General features: G+C 43.3%; 1 protein-coding gene across 2 annotated transcripts in view; it reads left to right on the top strand.

The window, feature by feature from the left end:
* Window positions 1-14,259, top strand: part of ADAMTSL3 (ADAMTS like 3) — a 275,775-nt gene that overhangs the window by 87,553 nt on the left and 173,963 nt on the right. For both annotated transcript variants that reach the window (XM_080980240.1, XM_080980241.1), the window contains 2 exons: window positions 2,860-2,987; window positions 4,608-4,653. In XM_080980240.1, the coding sequence (XP_080836366.1) occupies window positions 2,860-2,987; window positions 4,608-4,653 (174 nt within the window). The remainder of the gene's footprint in view (window positions 1-2,859; window positions 2,988-4,607; window positions 4,654-14,259) is intronic.

The following is a 14,259-nucleotide window of genomic DNA, read 5'->3' as shown; positions in this document are numbered from 1 at the left end:
TTTGCTTGCATTTGACTGTGCTATGACTGTGCTACCTGTGTAAACGCCTGGAAAGGTCAGAAACATAATCCTATGGAAAATACAGATGATTAGGTGTTCTTTATGTGCAGCTACATCTCGCAGCATCAGTACCACTTAATCCAAGCCATTTAAGGCCAAGATCAAATCTCTTTGTCAACATACTTTATTTTGTGAAAACAAAATTAAGGTATCCAATAAAGTTTGCCGTGGCTTTGCTTCAAACCTGAGTGACGTGCTATGGAAAAGTAGTTACTGCTTATAAAAAGAAGTTTACTGCTTGTTTTTTAATTATTAGACTGGCCAGCAGCACTAATGCATTTTTAGGTTACCGGATTTGGGGCTAAAGATTAGGAAACGAGTACGTGTTGAGCCAGCGTTCCCAGCACTGTCTTCCTCCTCATATTTATGGTTCATAGGCCAGACTTTGTGTGTACTGGCCCAGTCCATGGAAGGATGAGCACTTTGGAGTGGCAGTTCCCATGCACAGAGAGCAGGGATCATTTGTCAGCTGCCCTTGCTTGGTATTTAAAGAGGTAGGCTGGCAGGCTTTCTTCTGATTAGATTCTCGGGAATGTTGGACTCCAGTCCATCACTTGGCACCTTCCAGGATCTTTTCTTGCAAGCCAGTCCTGTTTAGAAGTGGTCCTCTTTCTGGAAGACTAGTCAATTTCTACCCTGGGCGGGTGAGTGAATGGGAAGGAAGCTTCCTTTTCCTCCCTTGGAAGTGAATAGACTAAGCAAAGTTCCAAGCCTTGGAAAAACAGGTTGGAGTGATCTACCTTGGAAGGTGATGGACTGTCCTTCGTTGGAGGTTTTTAAGCAGAGATTAGATGGCCATCTGCCAGGGATTCTTTACCTGTAATTCCTACATTGCAGGGGGGTTGTTTGTTTATTTATTTCACTGTTTGTTTGTTTGTTTGTTTGTTTGTTTGTTTGTTTGATTGATTGTGTGTACATTTGTGGGACTAGATGGGTTGGTGGCTTGGATGAGAGCCAACAAGTTGAGTTTGAATCTTGGGAAGACTTTGTGGGCAAGCAGTTCTCAGTTCTGGGAATTGGGGAACTCACTGGTTCTGGATAAAGTTGCACTCCTTCTGAAGGAACAGGTGCTTAGTTTGAGGGGTGTTCCTAGATCCACCTCTGTCACTGGAGACTCATGTGATCTCTGTAGTGAGGAGTGCCTATTATCATCTTCAGGTGGTAAACCAACGACTCCTTTCCTGCACAGTGATAGCTTAGCCGCTGTGATTCATACATAGGTAAGATCATGATTGGAATACTGTGATGTGTATTATATTATTATTATTATTATTATTATTATTATTATTATTACAGTGGTACCTTTGTTGTCAAATGGCTTAGTTGTCAAACAAATCAGCTTCCAAATGCTGCAAACCCGGAAGCGTTCCGGTTTGCAAACATTTTTTGGAATCCAAACATCAGACACGGCTTCTGCAGTATCCAATTGAGTGCAGGAAGCTCCTGCAGCCAATCGGAAGCCATGCCTTGGTTTTCTAACCATTCTGGGAGTCAAACGGACTCCTAGAATGGATTACCGGTAAGTTCGACAACCAAGGTACCACTGTATTATTAACTGGCCCTTCACTCCAAGGTCCTGGGGTATGTTACTACAATTAAAACACAATGTTAAAAACAGTTTAGAACATCCCACTATCATAGGAAGAAGGTGAGTCCTAAAAATATACTTCCCAGGTGACAAAAGCCAAGGTGTCTCTTCAGCATTTGCCTAATGTTGTATAATGAAGATGTCAAGACCCTACTCTATGGGGAGGAAGTTCCACAAGCTCGAGAATGCCCTTTCCTGGGCAACCACCACCCCAAGCTGCTAAGGGTTGTAGAACTACCAAGAGGGCCTCATCTGCAGACCTTAATGCCTAAACGGGTCTGAATGGAAGCTTTCACAGGACCAACCCAGCCATAAGACAGGGTTAGGCAGCTGCCTTGGGTGTTCCACCACCAGCTTTTGGTAAGATCTTGCCAAAACCCATCATAGTGCTCCACAACCCAGGTAAGGGAGGCTGCGGGGGTACAGCAGCATGACACATTACCATTTGCCACAGGCCACGGGATGCGCCACCCCAAGCTTTCAGTTATGAATCACACAGATAATCAAGATCCAGCCTCAGTTGCATGTATGTGTGTGTGTTCAATAGTGTCCGCCCACTTTTGAGCTCACATGAGTCTTTATTTAAAGCAAGGGTGGAAAACATTTTCATCTCCTTTCTGAGCAACCTGCTGAGGAGAGTCTCAAGGGCCAGATAGCGAGGCCTGGAGGGCCACATCTGGCTGCCACTCTTGAGGTTCCCCATCCCTGATTTATTGCTTTTCATTCTCATGGCATGTTGGCAGTTTGGGAATTGGTGCTTTTTATGACGCCACTTGCACGGCACGTGGGCATTCATTACTACTTTATACTGAAGTGTAAGCAAAATGACTCTGGAGGCTTGTCGTGTTGCCTTGAGCTCTTACTCGACCCAACTCCTTGAAGTGTGCTGTTTACATCACTTTCGCAGATTGGTGTGGAAATGGAGTTTTTCAAGGCCTGGTGCTCATAATTGAATTTAGAAGCCCCAGAAGAGACGAAAACGAAGTTATGAAAGAAGAGAAAAACCGCTTTTATTTTGGACCAATTCTTACAGTTGCAAATATATCACTCCTTTGTTCTGTTTGACATAATAATTTATTTTGGAATGGGAATCTCTGCTTATTACCACCAGACTAGGAATCTCCCCAGGGTAAACAACCAGTTAAAAGGATTTGCAAAATATGCAACTTTCCTGGGCTGCTGAGTTACTTTTCTTTCTGTCGTGTTTCCAGACCTCAAGAATTTCCCAGTCTGACGAAGATAGAGAAGGCGGCTGGGACGCCTGGGGTGCTTGGAGTGATTGTTCGCGTACTTGCGGAGGAGGAGCATCCTATTCTCTAAGGAGATGCTTAAATGGCAGGTTGGTCTTTCATATTGCACTTTGAAGTCACGAATGATACAAAACAGGAAGGGAGTGGGTGGGGGTTATTCAGAGGCCGAATCTCCCAACACAGGAGATCTGGGGTGGTTGCATTAAAATCTGCTCCAGTAAAGCAAAAACTAAATGGATGCAACTGTGGTCTTATTCAGTACTGGGAAATAGCACAAGGGCTTACTGCAGGAGTGGGAGAACCTTTGACCCTTGAGATATTGGTGCTCTAGAGAGCCCGTGTCTAGTTAAACTATGGAACTTGTTCCCACAGTATGGCCACCAACTTAAATGGCATTAATAGACCAATTCATGGAGGACAGAGCTATTGATGGCTACTAGCCACAACGGCTAGAGGGACGCGGGTGGCGCTGTGGGTTAAACCACAGAGCCTAGGACTTGCCTATCAGAAGGTCGGCGGTTCGAATCCCTGTGACAGGGTGAGCTCCCGTTGCTCGGTCCCAGCTCCTGCCAACCTAGCAGTTCGAAAGCACATCAAAGTGCAAGTAGATAAATAGGTACCGCTCCGGCAGGAAGGTAAACAGCGTTTCCATGTGCTGCTCTGGTTCGCCAGAAGCGGCTTAGTCATGTTGGCCACATGACCTGGAAGCTGTACGCCGGCTCCCTCGGCCAATAAAGCGAGATGAGCGCCGCAACCCCAGAGTCGGTCACGCCTTGACCTAATGGTCAAGGGTCCCTTTACCTTTTAGCCACAACGGCGATGTTCTTTCTCCATGGTTGGAGGCAGCAATGCTTCTGAAAACCAGTTGTTGGAAGCCACAAGAGAGGAGAGTGCTCTTGTGCTTGGGTGCTTCTTATGGTGGGATGCAGGTGGCACTGTGGTCTAAACCACTGAGCCTTTTGGGCTTGCCAGTCAGAAGGTTGGTGGTTCGTATCCCCGTGATGGGGTGAGCTCCCATTGCTTTGTCCCAGCTCCTGCCAACCTAGCAGTTCGAAAGCACGCCACTGCAAGTAGATAAATAGGTACTGCTGTGGCAGGAAGGTAAACAGTATTTCCATGCGCTCTGGTTTCCATCATGGTGTTCTGTGCGCCAGTAGTGGTTTAGTCCTGCTGGCCACATGACCCGGAAAGCTGTCTGTGGACAAATGCAGATTCTCTCAGCTTGAAAGCAAGATGAGCGCTGCACCCCATAGTCACCTTTCACTAGACTTAACTGTCCAGGGGTCCTTTACCTTTTACTTTAGCCTTTTCTTTTGGCTTTCCACAGGCATCTAACTGGCCTTGCCTTATGGCCCTGCCTCCCGTAAGATGAGTATTTGCTCATGAATAACTGGCTTGGTGCGATTTGGAGGGCTCTTGTTGTTAATCCTGTAAATCATTTGTCAAAACTGACTGCTGGTAAACAGTATAATGCTTTATGAATAATATTTCAGAAACGTCTCAGTGAGTTGTGACTTTGCACAGCTGTAAGCCTAACAGGAAAAGCTGTAACTGCTTCATCAGACAGTCATCCTTACTTAATCATCTTTTCAGTTAAATCTGAGAAGCCGTAACATATATCCAGTATTTTAGAAAATTATTTATGGGAAAGGGTAGCCTTTTAATGTTACTCTACTTGGTCATTCCTTTCAAACTTTGTTTTTTTCCAGGAACTGTGAAGGCAGGAATATTCGATATAAAACCTGCAGCAATAATGTGAGTCTCATCTGTCTTTTTGTTTGACTGCTCTAATTGCCATAAAACAAAGCAGCTGTAAAGCTTCAGACATCCTACTTAGTGTTTTTTAGTTCGTTTGTTTTTTAAAAAGAATGACAGAGCCTTAAATGTTTATTTTTGCCTAGCAGTGATGACAAAATTTGCAGGCGCAATTCCTAAACAGTTGTGCAACATGAATGCATTTTTCCTCCTATTTTGCTGCACAGGAAACAAAACTCCTTGCATTTATGTGACTCTATTCAAATAAAGTCAGCATTTAAGTCCCATTGATTTTGATGAAAGAACGTTAAACACCTAAATGGATCAATGTGGGCTTTAGAAGTGTTTAACTTGGGCTAGATTTTGTCCCTATGCCAAAATATGTCAAGATCACCTTCTGTAAAGCCTTCCACTTAACCTGTTACTGCTCAGCAAAAACAAACACAGAAGCTAGCATGTGTTCACATATATTGATCCCCTGAAATATGAGTTATATATGACTTGCTATGTTTAACATAATGACATCATTGGCATCATTTATTTAGTAGCATCGATGGCCCTTAACGGAGCAACTCAAGCAAAAAAACAAACAAACAAAAAACCAGTTTCCTGCCCCAAGAATCATACAATCTGTGTTTCCGGAGTGGAAGAAAGTTACTCACAGGGCTCTAGACAAGTGTTTGCAGGGTCTGGAAGATTGGCAGTGGTAAGGATATTTCAGGGGGAATGTGCTTTGCAGGTGTCATGAGTCCCTAAACTGCTGAAGCTACTGAAACCAGGAGCCGGGTCTGGAGAAATGCCAAAGAGATGATACAGGTGGTAGGAGGATCCAGAGACCCCCTGCACTCCTCTTTGGTAGCAGTTCCAGCATGAATGATCTATCTAGCAAAATCCGGCTCAGAGTCTCCAGTGCCTCCCCAAGGAAACCAGTGCAACAGAAGCTGTGGAAAACACAACCCAAGTTCTAGCTCCTCCTGAGATGCCTAGACAGGGAGCTGTGATCTGCATTTCTCAGACACCACATAGCATATGGAAGCCCTCAGAATAGTTTAGAGATAGTGACCCGTTTGTCAGCAGGGGCATGTAGCTGAAGGTCAGGGTAGCCTACCATTGGATTTTGCAATCCTCATTATATTCCTGTTTAATTTTGGCTTTTTGTTGTACGTAGTTTGTTGGATTGTTACCTCTCCTCCTTTACAAAGGGTGTGTGTGTGTGTGTGTGTGTGTGTGTGTGTGTGATACTAGATGTAGAAACACCAGGGACGCTAGACAGTGTTGTGCAAGGAGAAGCAGTGAAAAACATAAAGCTCACTTTGCGCTTCATTCCAACCTGGTGCCTGGGCTCTGTGTTAACTCCACAGTTGTGCACCCTTAGCTACTCGTTTTAGAGCAAAGCTGTCATTCTTATGATGCAACAATAGCGTTCTTTGGTCCAAGATCTGGAAACGATCTGTGCGCCTTTGCAAATGCAGTTTGTAAAATAAACTGCCGGCGGTTTTCTTCTTGTCCAGAGCTAAACTGTCTGGTGGTGGCTCTGTGGATCGTCTCCCACATCTTCCCCCCAGAATTTCGTTGCTTTTGTATACGGTTCTGCTTTGTTTTCTCGTTGGTAAAGTGCTCTACTGATGCACATTGTTGTGGACTCTCCTTCTGGAGCCAAACGTGCAAAGAGCCAGAGAGTCAGAATATAGGAGACTAAAGCCAAGAATTAATCCAAAGTCAGAATCAGGAATGTGTGCTGGATTGGAGCCTGGGGCTGGGGGGGTGGGGAAGGATTGCGCCACAGCTAGGATAGGACTGCAAGCCAAGAGAACAAGTCTAAGCAAGATAGGAAACAAGACATAATACCAGGTACAGGAATTAAAGCATTAGGGTGGTGTCAGGAGTCATGGAAAGTTCCACAAGGTAAAGCCAGGAGGAGGAGGAGGAAATGCAGGTTCAACAATAAAAAGTATCTGCTTGGTAGCAGCCTGTGGCACTTCCTTGAGGTGCTTTCCCCCTGAAGCAGTGCTTGTACATTGCCTTTTCACACACCCCAAGGCTCATCAGTGGATCACTGTTCCAAACTGGAGCTGCTCCAGGGGACAAAACAGAGGGTGGGCATGCAGAACCCTCCCTTCCCATATGAAATATACTCGGAGTCCTGTAGTGATTTCATGCTCTTTATTGCAGCTTGTAAAACAGTGATTGAATTGCCCCCCAAACCTCAGGCTTTTATATACATTAATTACACAATGAGTCCCGTCTGATTGGCTGATTCTGCTTCCCTCCTGGAGCCTGATTGGTCTTTCCTGCAGGCCAATCAGTTGTTGCATTCTACGATCCTACCAGCCTAATAGGCTGATTCTGCTTCTCTCCTGGAGCCTGATTGGTCTTTTCCTGCAGGCCAATCAGTTGTTGCATTCTACGATCCTACCAGCCTAATAGGCTGATTAACTTCCTCCTGGAGCCTGATTGGTCTTTTCCTGCAAGCCAATCAGTTGTTTCATTCTAGGATCCTACTTGCCTATTGTTCTAGGACCCAAGCTTAGTACAGAACATCATACCATTACTGCTTTAAGGTATACTATCAGTCAAGTGCTGGGTTGAGGCACCAGTGGCCCTCCCAGGTCTCTTTGGATTACAGTTCCCATCATCCCCAAGCATCAGCCATGCTGGCTGGGGCTGGCGGGGACAACATTCAGAGGGCCAGAGGTCTGCCACAGCTGATCTAATGCAAAAAATGCTAGGAGTCTTGAACGAGGGAGCTTGGTGACCATTTGCAGACCCCTAATGCTCTGCACCACGGTGTGCCAAACTGGTCCAGCTGGTCCATGACATGCCCATATTAAATATGCATAATTTAAAAAAATTGTATAGAATGAGTTGTAGAGTTGGAAGGGACCCTGAGGATTATCTAGTCCAAACCCCTGCAATGCAGGAATATGCAACTGTCTCATACGGGAATTGAACCTGCAACCTTGGCATTCTTAGCCCCATGCTCTAACCAGCTGAGCTGTTTATTTCTTCTTCTTTTTTCTTATGTTGTATTATGTGGAATGAAAATGGTAATGCACCAAAATACAAAAAATAAAATAAAAAAGGACTAAAAATACAATTAGACATTGTGCAGCATTTAGCAGAGCACATGAGCCACAGCGGGTGGAAAAATCATGGAAGCGATCTGCCAAGACCATCAACAGGTCCCTTGGGGAAAAGGGTTTGGGAACAACTGTGCTAGGAAGCCCACCAGAAGAGGGAGCTGTTGCCTGCTGCTCTTGGGCGCCACCACTACGGATGGCCAGACAGTGGTACTGCAGTTGACTTGGCAGCTGTCGGCTAACCTAAAGGGCCAATGAGCTGCCAGACGTCTCGCTGCCTGCTTTTGCTTCACCTCTCCAGTCCAACAAGCCAGTCTTGTCAGACTGCAGGAGAAGCGCCTGTACAATTTAATTCTTCTCCATACCAAAATAAGTAAATCATTGAACACAGAAATTTACCTTCCCTTAAAATCCTTTCCCCCTGACATCTGGGTTTATTCCTCCCCACATGGCAGCCCTTTTTAAAATAAAAAAATAAAATGGAAGATTTAATCATATAAGCCACAGCTCTGTGGTAGAGCATCTGTTTTGCATGCAGAAGGACCCATGTTCTATCTCCAGCATCTCCAGGTAGGGCTGGGGAAGAATCCTTGCCTGAAATCCCAGACAGTAGCTGCCAATCAGTGCAGACAATACTGAACTAAATGGACTTAAAGGTCTGAGTTGGCGTAAGGTCAAACTTCATATGTTGCTATAAGCCCACCTGCAGTTTTGAAGTGGGACAATCCAGGCACAGGTTTCTCTCCCCAAAGGGCAGACCAAAATTATATGTTATATGGGAGATCCAAACGTTTTATTTCAAGGAAGTGCTGCCTTTATGGCTCCCACTCAGAGAACCGGGAAGGGTTGTATTGGCCCATTTCCCTTGTGGTATTGAAATTTATTACATTTGTTCGGTGCTTTATACAGAAAACTTCTCCAAGCAACTTAAGTTAAATGCAGATAACTATTTTTTAAAAAAAACAATTTTTAAATAATAATTTAAAAATATACAATACAGTGGTACCTTGGTTCTCAAACACCTTGCTACTCAAACAACTTGGAACCCAAACACCACAAACCCGGAAGTAAGTGAACTTTTTTCGGAAGCCGAACGTGCTCCATTTTGAGTGCCACGCTTCTGTTTTGACTGCTACGCTGAGGTCTGTCTGTTTTTGCTATTTATTTTGCGTTTTTGTTTTTGTGACTCTTTTTTTGTTGTTTTTGTGACTGTGTGGAACCCAGTTCAGCTACTGATTGATTGATTGATTGATTGTGTGACTGCAGTACATTGCTTATTGCTTTCATTTTATGGATCAATGGTCTCGTTAGATAGTAAAATTCATGTTAAGTTGCTGTTTTAGGGGTTGTTTTTAAAAGCCTGGAACGGATTAATCCATTTTGCATTACTTTCAGTGGGAGCACACGCCTTGGTTTGGGAACGCTTTGGTTTTGGAACAGACTTGCGGAACAGATTCAGTTTGAGAACCAAGGGACCACTGTACCTAAAATGCTGATCCTATAACACGATGAGAAGGACAAGCCCTTCCTTACTCCACTAGAGGCCTGATAATGATTGCCCCATGAGCATCTGCCAGGGAGAGCACTGCACAGAAAGGAATGGGGAATATCACTGCAAAAACCTATTGTCTTTTGGCCACCCTTTTGTGGGTGAGGCACGCAGGGATTTCTCAGCCAAGTTGCTTTCCTGATCAAAGCTGCTTCTCCCCCACCCCAGCTGTGTGCTGCACAAGGGGGGAAATAACGGGATTATTTTTTGTCTGGAAAACAGCACCAGAGCAAAAGGGTTAAATGCCTCCTTTCCCACTGTTGCCGCGCCCCAGTCAAATTAACTGCCCTCTGCAGCAGCATTATTCAATTCCCCCATTCCATCCATCCTTAGTCAACATCTCCCCTAGATTCTGGAATTAACACCAGACAGTGAATATACACTTTAAAAATATTTTGGCAGTCCAGTTTTATAATGCTGTTTTATTGCTTCTGTGCATTAGCTGCCTTGACATTATTATTTCTTTAAAAAACAACAACAGGCTTTAAATAAATAACGAGAACTAGAAACTTGCTTTTAAAAAGGTTTGATGGTGCTTAGGACATTGAAATCTCCAGCCCGTGTTACATCCAGTGACTTTTCTGCAGCTCCATGGGAATCATGGCACAAACTCAGCCCTTGCTTATAAATACAGTGTGTGTTTCCTGGACTCGGTGGTGGAGTACCGTTCTGAAATATGACTGTTACACCCTCCAGTGGGAGGTTCTGCTTAGTGGATGTATTGAATCATTTTAATCTCTCATAAAACTAGCCAGCTCCTCGCCCACTTTTATAAAAGCTGGCTGGTGCCAAATGGCTTCTCCACCAAGACAGCGCACAAGTCTTGTAAAAAAAGACGTTGAGTCGCTACGGTCTCCCCTCCTCCTTTTCCCTTGGATGGGTTTTGGAAGGCTTGAGCCACATAATGGAGCAAACTGCTGGCATCTACCAGTGGAACAAACACTTGGGTGAGTCAAGTCCGGTAGATGAAAAAAAAACTCCGATAGCGGATACAATTCCTAATTGCTCCCTCTTTTTGCAAATAAGACCCACCTGTCTTGTTCCATTTCGTCCTGCTTTGCCATCTGTGTATTACATTTAATTCTGAGTTGTCTGATACACTCTCAGGTCAAGATCATGGGCAATACACAAAATTCACATATGTTTGGAATATGAATATATATATATATATATATATGGAATTCTTTCATGACAATGGAACTATGCCATGCCCCAAGGAACCCATATTTCCTACAAGACAGGGTGTATGTGTAGTTTGCTTCAGCCAATAATAATAATAATAATAATAATAATAATAATAATACTTTTTTTTTATAGCCTGCCCTGCCCAGCCAAGACTGGGCTCAGGGCTTCTAACACTAAATATAAATACAGTAAAAACATAAAAACAACAACAACAACATTTGATTAAAATATAAGTTAGAATACAGTTTAAAATGCAGCTTAAAATGCAGCCTCGTTTTAGTGGTAGCCTATAGATCAAAGCCATAAGGGAAGAAAATGTCAAATATTCACCAGGGCCAACTATCCATGCTGGTCCTACATGGGCCAGCAAAAAGAGCCAAGGAAAAATATATATACAAATCCCATATAAGGGGTTCCATCCAAAAAAATAAAAAATAAAAAATGAGAGGGGGGTTAGACTGAGTCCAGCCCAAAGGCCAGGTGGAACAGCGCCGTCTTGCAGGCCCTGAGTAAAGATGTCAAATCCCGCAGGGCCCTGATCTCCTGCGGTAGGGCGTTCCACCAGGCCGGGGCCAGAGCTGAAAAGGCCCTGGCCCTGGTTGAGGCCAATCTAACCTCCTTGGGGCTCGGGACTTCCAAAGTGTTGTTATTTAAAACCAGCATAACCAGGTTCTGGGGAATTTCTGGGGAAGGACCTGAGTGGAGACCATCAGACACTAACCTCATCAATAAGGACCAGCTCATCACATGAACACACACACACACACACACACACACACACACACTTTTTTTCTGAATAATGCCATTGGCCCATCTATTAAAATACGTAAATGAAAATAAGATTAGAGGGATTTGCTGGAAATACGATCTGAACAAGAATACAAAATTGGGAGGTGAGAGGAGGTCATTGGAAATAAGTAAAGGGGAAAGGATATGTAAAGGTTTAATCTGTTTTTGTTTTATTATTAACTTAATACATTTTTATATTTTTTGTTAAGTTTTCTTTTTTATTCTATCTCATTGTTTTTTTTACTTGTTTATTTTTTGCTCTGTTACTCTGTATGGTTTTTCTTTGTTTCTGTGATTTTAAATTTGGAATAAATATTATTTAAAAAAATAAATAAATAATGCCATTGGCCCATCTAACTCAGTATTGTCTAAATTAATTGGCAGCATCTCTTCAGGGTTTCAGACAGGACTTCCCCATTCCTACCTGGAGATGTCAGATATTGAATCCAGAACCTTGTCAGATATTGAATCCATGAAAAGCAGGTGCACCAGGGATAGCATTGCAAATAGCCAGCCCAGTGGGTGCCCACTCAGTTTCCACCCCAGGGCCAGGGAGGGGTTCCAAAATTTCAAAAAGCATTTTTGCAGGAAAAAACCAAGTGCGCTTGGTATTGCATCTACAAAATCTGGCATGCTGCTTTTTCAAAAGTAGGTAAGCAGACCCACCCCACCCCCCCAATAGTGGAGTATAGAAAAAACAGAATAAATTAATGAGACTGCTCATTTTTGTAAGAAACCAGACTACAGACTTAAGGCCTTAAATATTCAAGGACTGCTTTGTTATTTGCAATGCACACCCACGCCCACCCCACCTCAGAAATGTGTTATCTTCTTTGCAGTGGGCCAGGTTCTGATTTCTAGATTAGGGCCTAGTGGGGTAGGGGGTTATATGTTTTGTTCTTTATTTGGAATACGGCACACTGATCACTTTATGTGGCTGTTCTGTACACCTTTTGCTATACTAAAGCAGGGATGACGTTGAAAACTGGGGTGTTTCTAGTCGGTGCCACTTTTGCATGCATTTGCGTGCAAGTCCGGACCATCTTTTTCCCACTTTAAGCTGTGATTATTTGACACTGTCACACTTTATTTTTTTAAGTGTATACTTTTTTAAATACACCTTGCGTGTATGTGTTTATCGTATATGAAGTGCATATATATATATAGAGAGAGAGAGAATATGAAGAGCTCCCTAGACTCCATCAATGTTGGTGAAACTGGGAAGCTATTTCTCAAAGCCTGCACTGCTCAACCTCATTTTTTGCAGCCCCTGATGCCTCCTGAACCAGCCTCATTCTTCCATCCTAAGAGAGAGTTGTAAACTGCTACATACGACTCAGAGAACAGCCCATTAATTTTAGCTGGCCTACCCATGGGTGGAATTAACAGTGGACACAACTCAGAATTCCTTCTGTCCTGTTCGTTTCCTTCAAAAAAATTTCCTTGCTTTTTAAATTGTTTCCCCATCTTCTTTTTAGGTATAACAATTCAAAGTGGCAGTATGTTACCGCCTCTTCCCAGTCCTCTCCCTCTGACCACTCATCCTTGTCCCACCACCACTTCCCAGGCTCTGAACTTTCTTGCCTTTGTAGTTCCCCACCTGGTTCCTCACACCATTCCTCTGTGTCCAAACCGTCCATGACAACGCATTAGTAATTTGCCCCTTAGGAATCAGTGGAAATTGTCAACTCGTCAAGCAATCCCTGCTGGGGGATTGTGGTCCCTTGGCAAAAAAATGTTTGCCCACCCCCACTGCCAACTATTCCTACTAACATTTTGCAAATAAGGAATTCGGTATCAGCTTTGATCGGAATTTGCCGAAGTTACAGACTTGTGTGAGAAATGCGGTAGTATATAACATTGCAGAATTGATTTGTCTGCAAAGACTGATTCACTCCTTGATCCATTACACCCCTAAAATCCACCTAGAGAATACAAATGTCGTTTTTATTAAAACAACAAGAATCATTTTACCATGAAATTGATTTCATCTGGATTTGTAAGTGTATAAATAGTAAAGATCAGAAGAGTCAAGTGGAATAAGTAGGTCTCAGAATAATATTAATGATATTTCAATCATAAAATGGATTTGCGGTTACCAACGAAGGCGTTTTCTGGGATTATTAACCACTGCTGTTCACCTGCTTGCTTTTAAAACAAAAATATATGTGTGCCTTAAGATGTTTTTATGGGTATCTCAGCAAAATGAACTACATAAGCTATTCTTTTATATAGTGCCCAATGAGATTTTTCAATCTTTCTTAAGCCCTGTGTTTTATATTTCCGTTTCTATATATACAGCTACATTCTAATGCTATGATGTGCAGAATATGGAACTGTTTAAGATAATCCTTATGGGTCCTATTCATAGGGAAAAAAACACACTTATTTAGGCCATTTCCGCATAAATCTTACGTCTTTCTATGCCAAGAAGCCGGCGGTGCATTTGCCAACACGACTTGGCCGTCATTTAGCAAAAATAATAATAAATACGTTAAAACAAAACAAAACATTGTATTAATCCATATTTTCCGCATAAACTCATACCTTGCCCTTGTGTCTTTTCAATCCCAAGCACTCATTGCATTAATTGAATACTAGCAGTTGAATAAATCCTAGTTTTGCTATATGGTAATGCAGGGGCCTTTAAGTTTTTCAGGTGCTGGACCTGCCTTTATGCCTCTGAATACCAATTGATGGGAATTGCAGCTGGCCAGAGTGCTGTTGTGCTCATGTCCAGCTTGTAGGCATCTGGTCAGCCAATGGGAGAACAGGATGCTGCACTAGGTGGACCCTTGGCCTGATCCAGCAGGACTTTTGCATTCTTTAACCCCAATCTGCAACCTGGGACAGACCTTAAATTAGCAGCCCAATATGAGAAAATTTTATTTAATCAACGACTCATGTGCATTTTGGACGTGAGTGGTGCTGTGGGTTAAATGACAGAGCCTAGGACTTGCCGATCAGAAGGTCGGCGGCTCGAATCCCCGCGACGGGGTGAGC

The sequence above is a fragment of the Podarcis pityusensis genome, assembly GCF_964106645.2.
Source record: "Podarcis pityusensis genome assembly, chromosome: 14".
In the NCBI taxonomy this organism is placed as follows: Eukaryota; Metazoa; Chordata; class Lepidosauria; order Squamata; family Lacertidae; genus Podarcis; species Podarcis pityusensis.
Note: the sequence above shows the minus strand (reverse complement) of the source record. Positions and strands in the feature narration are given on the sequence as shown.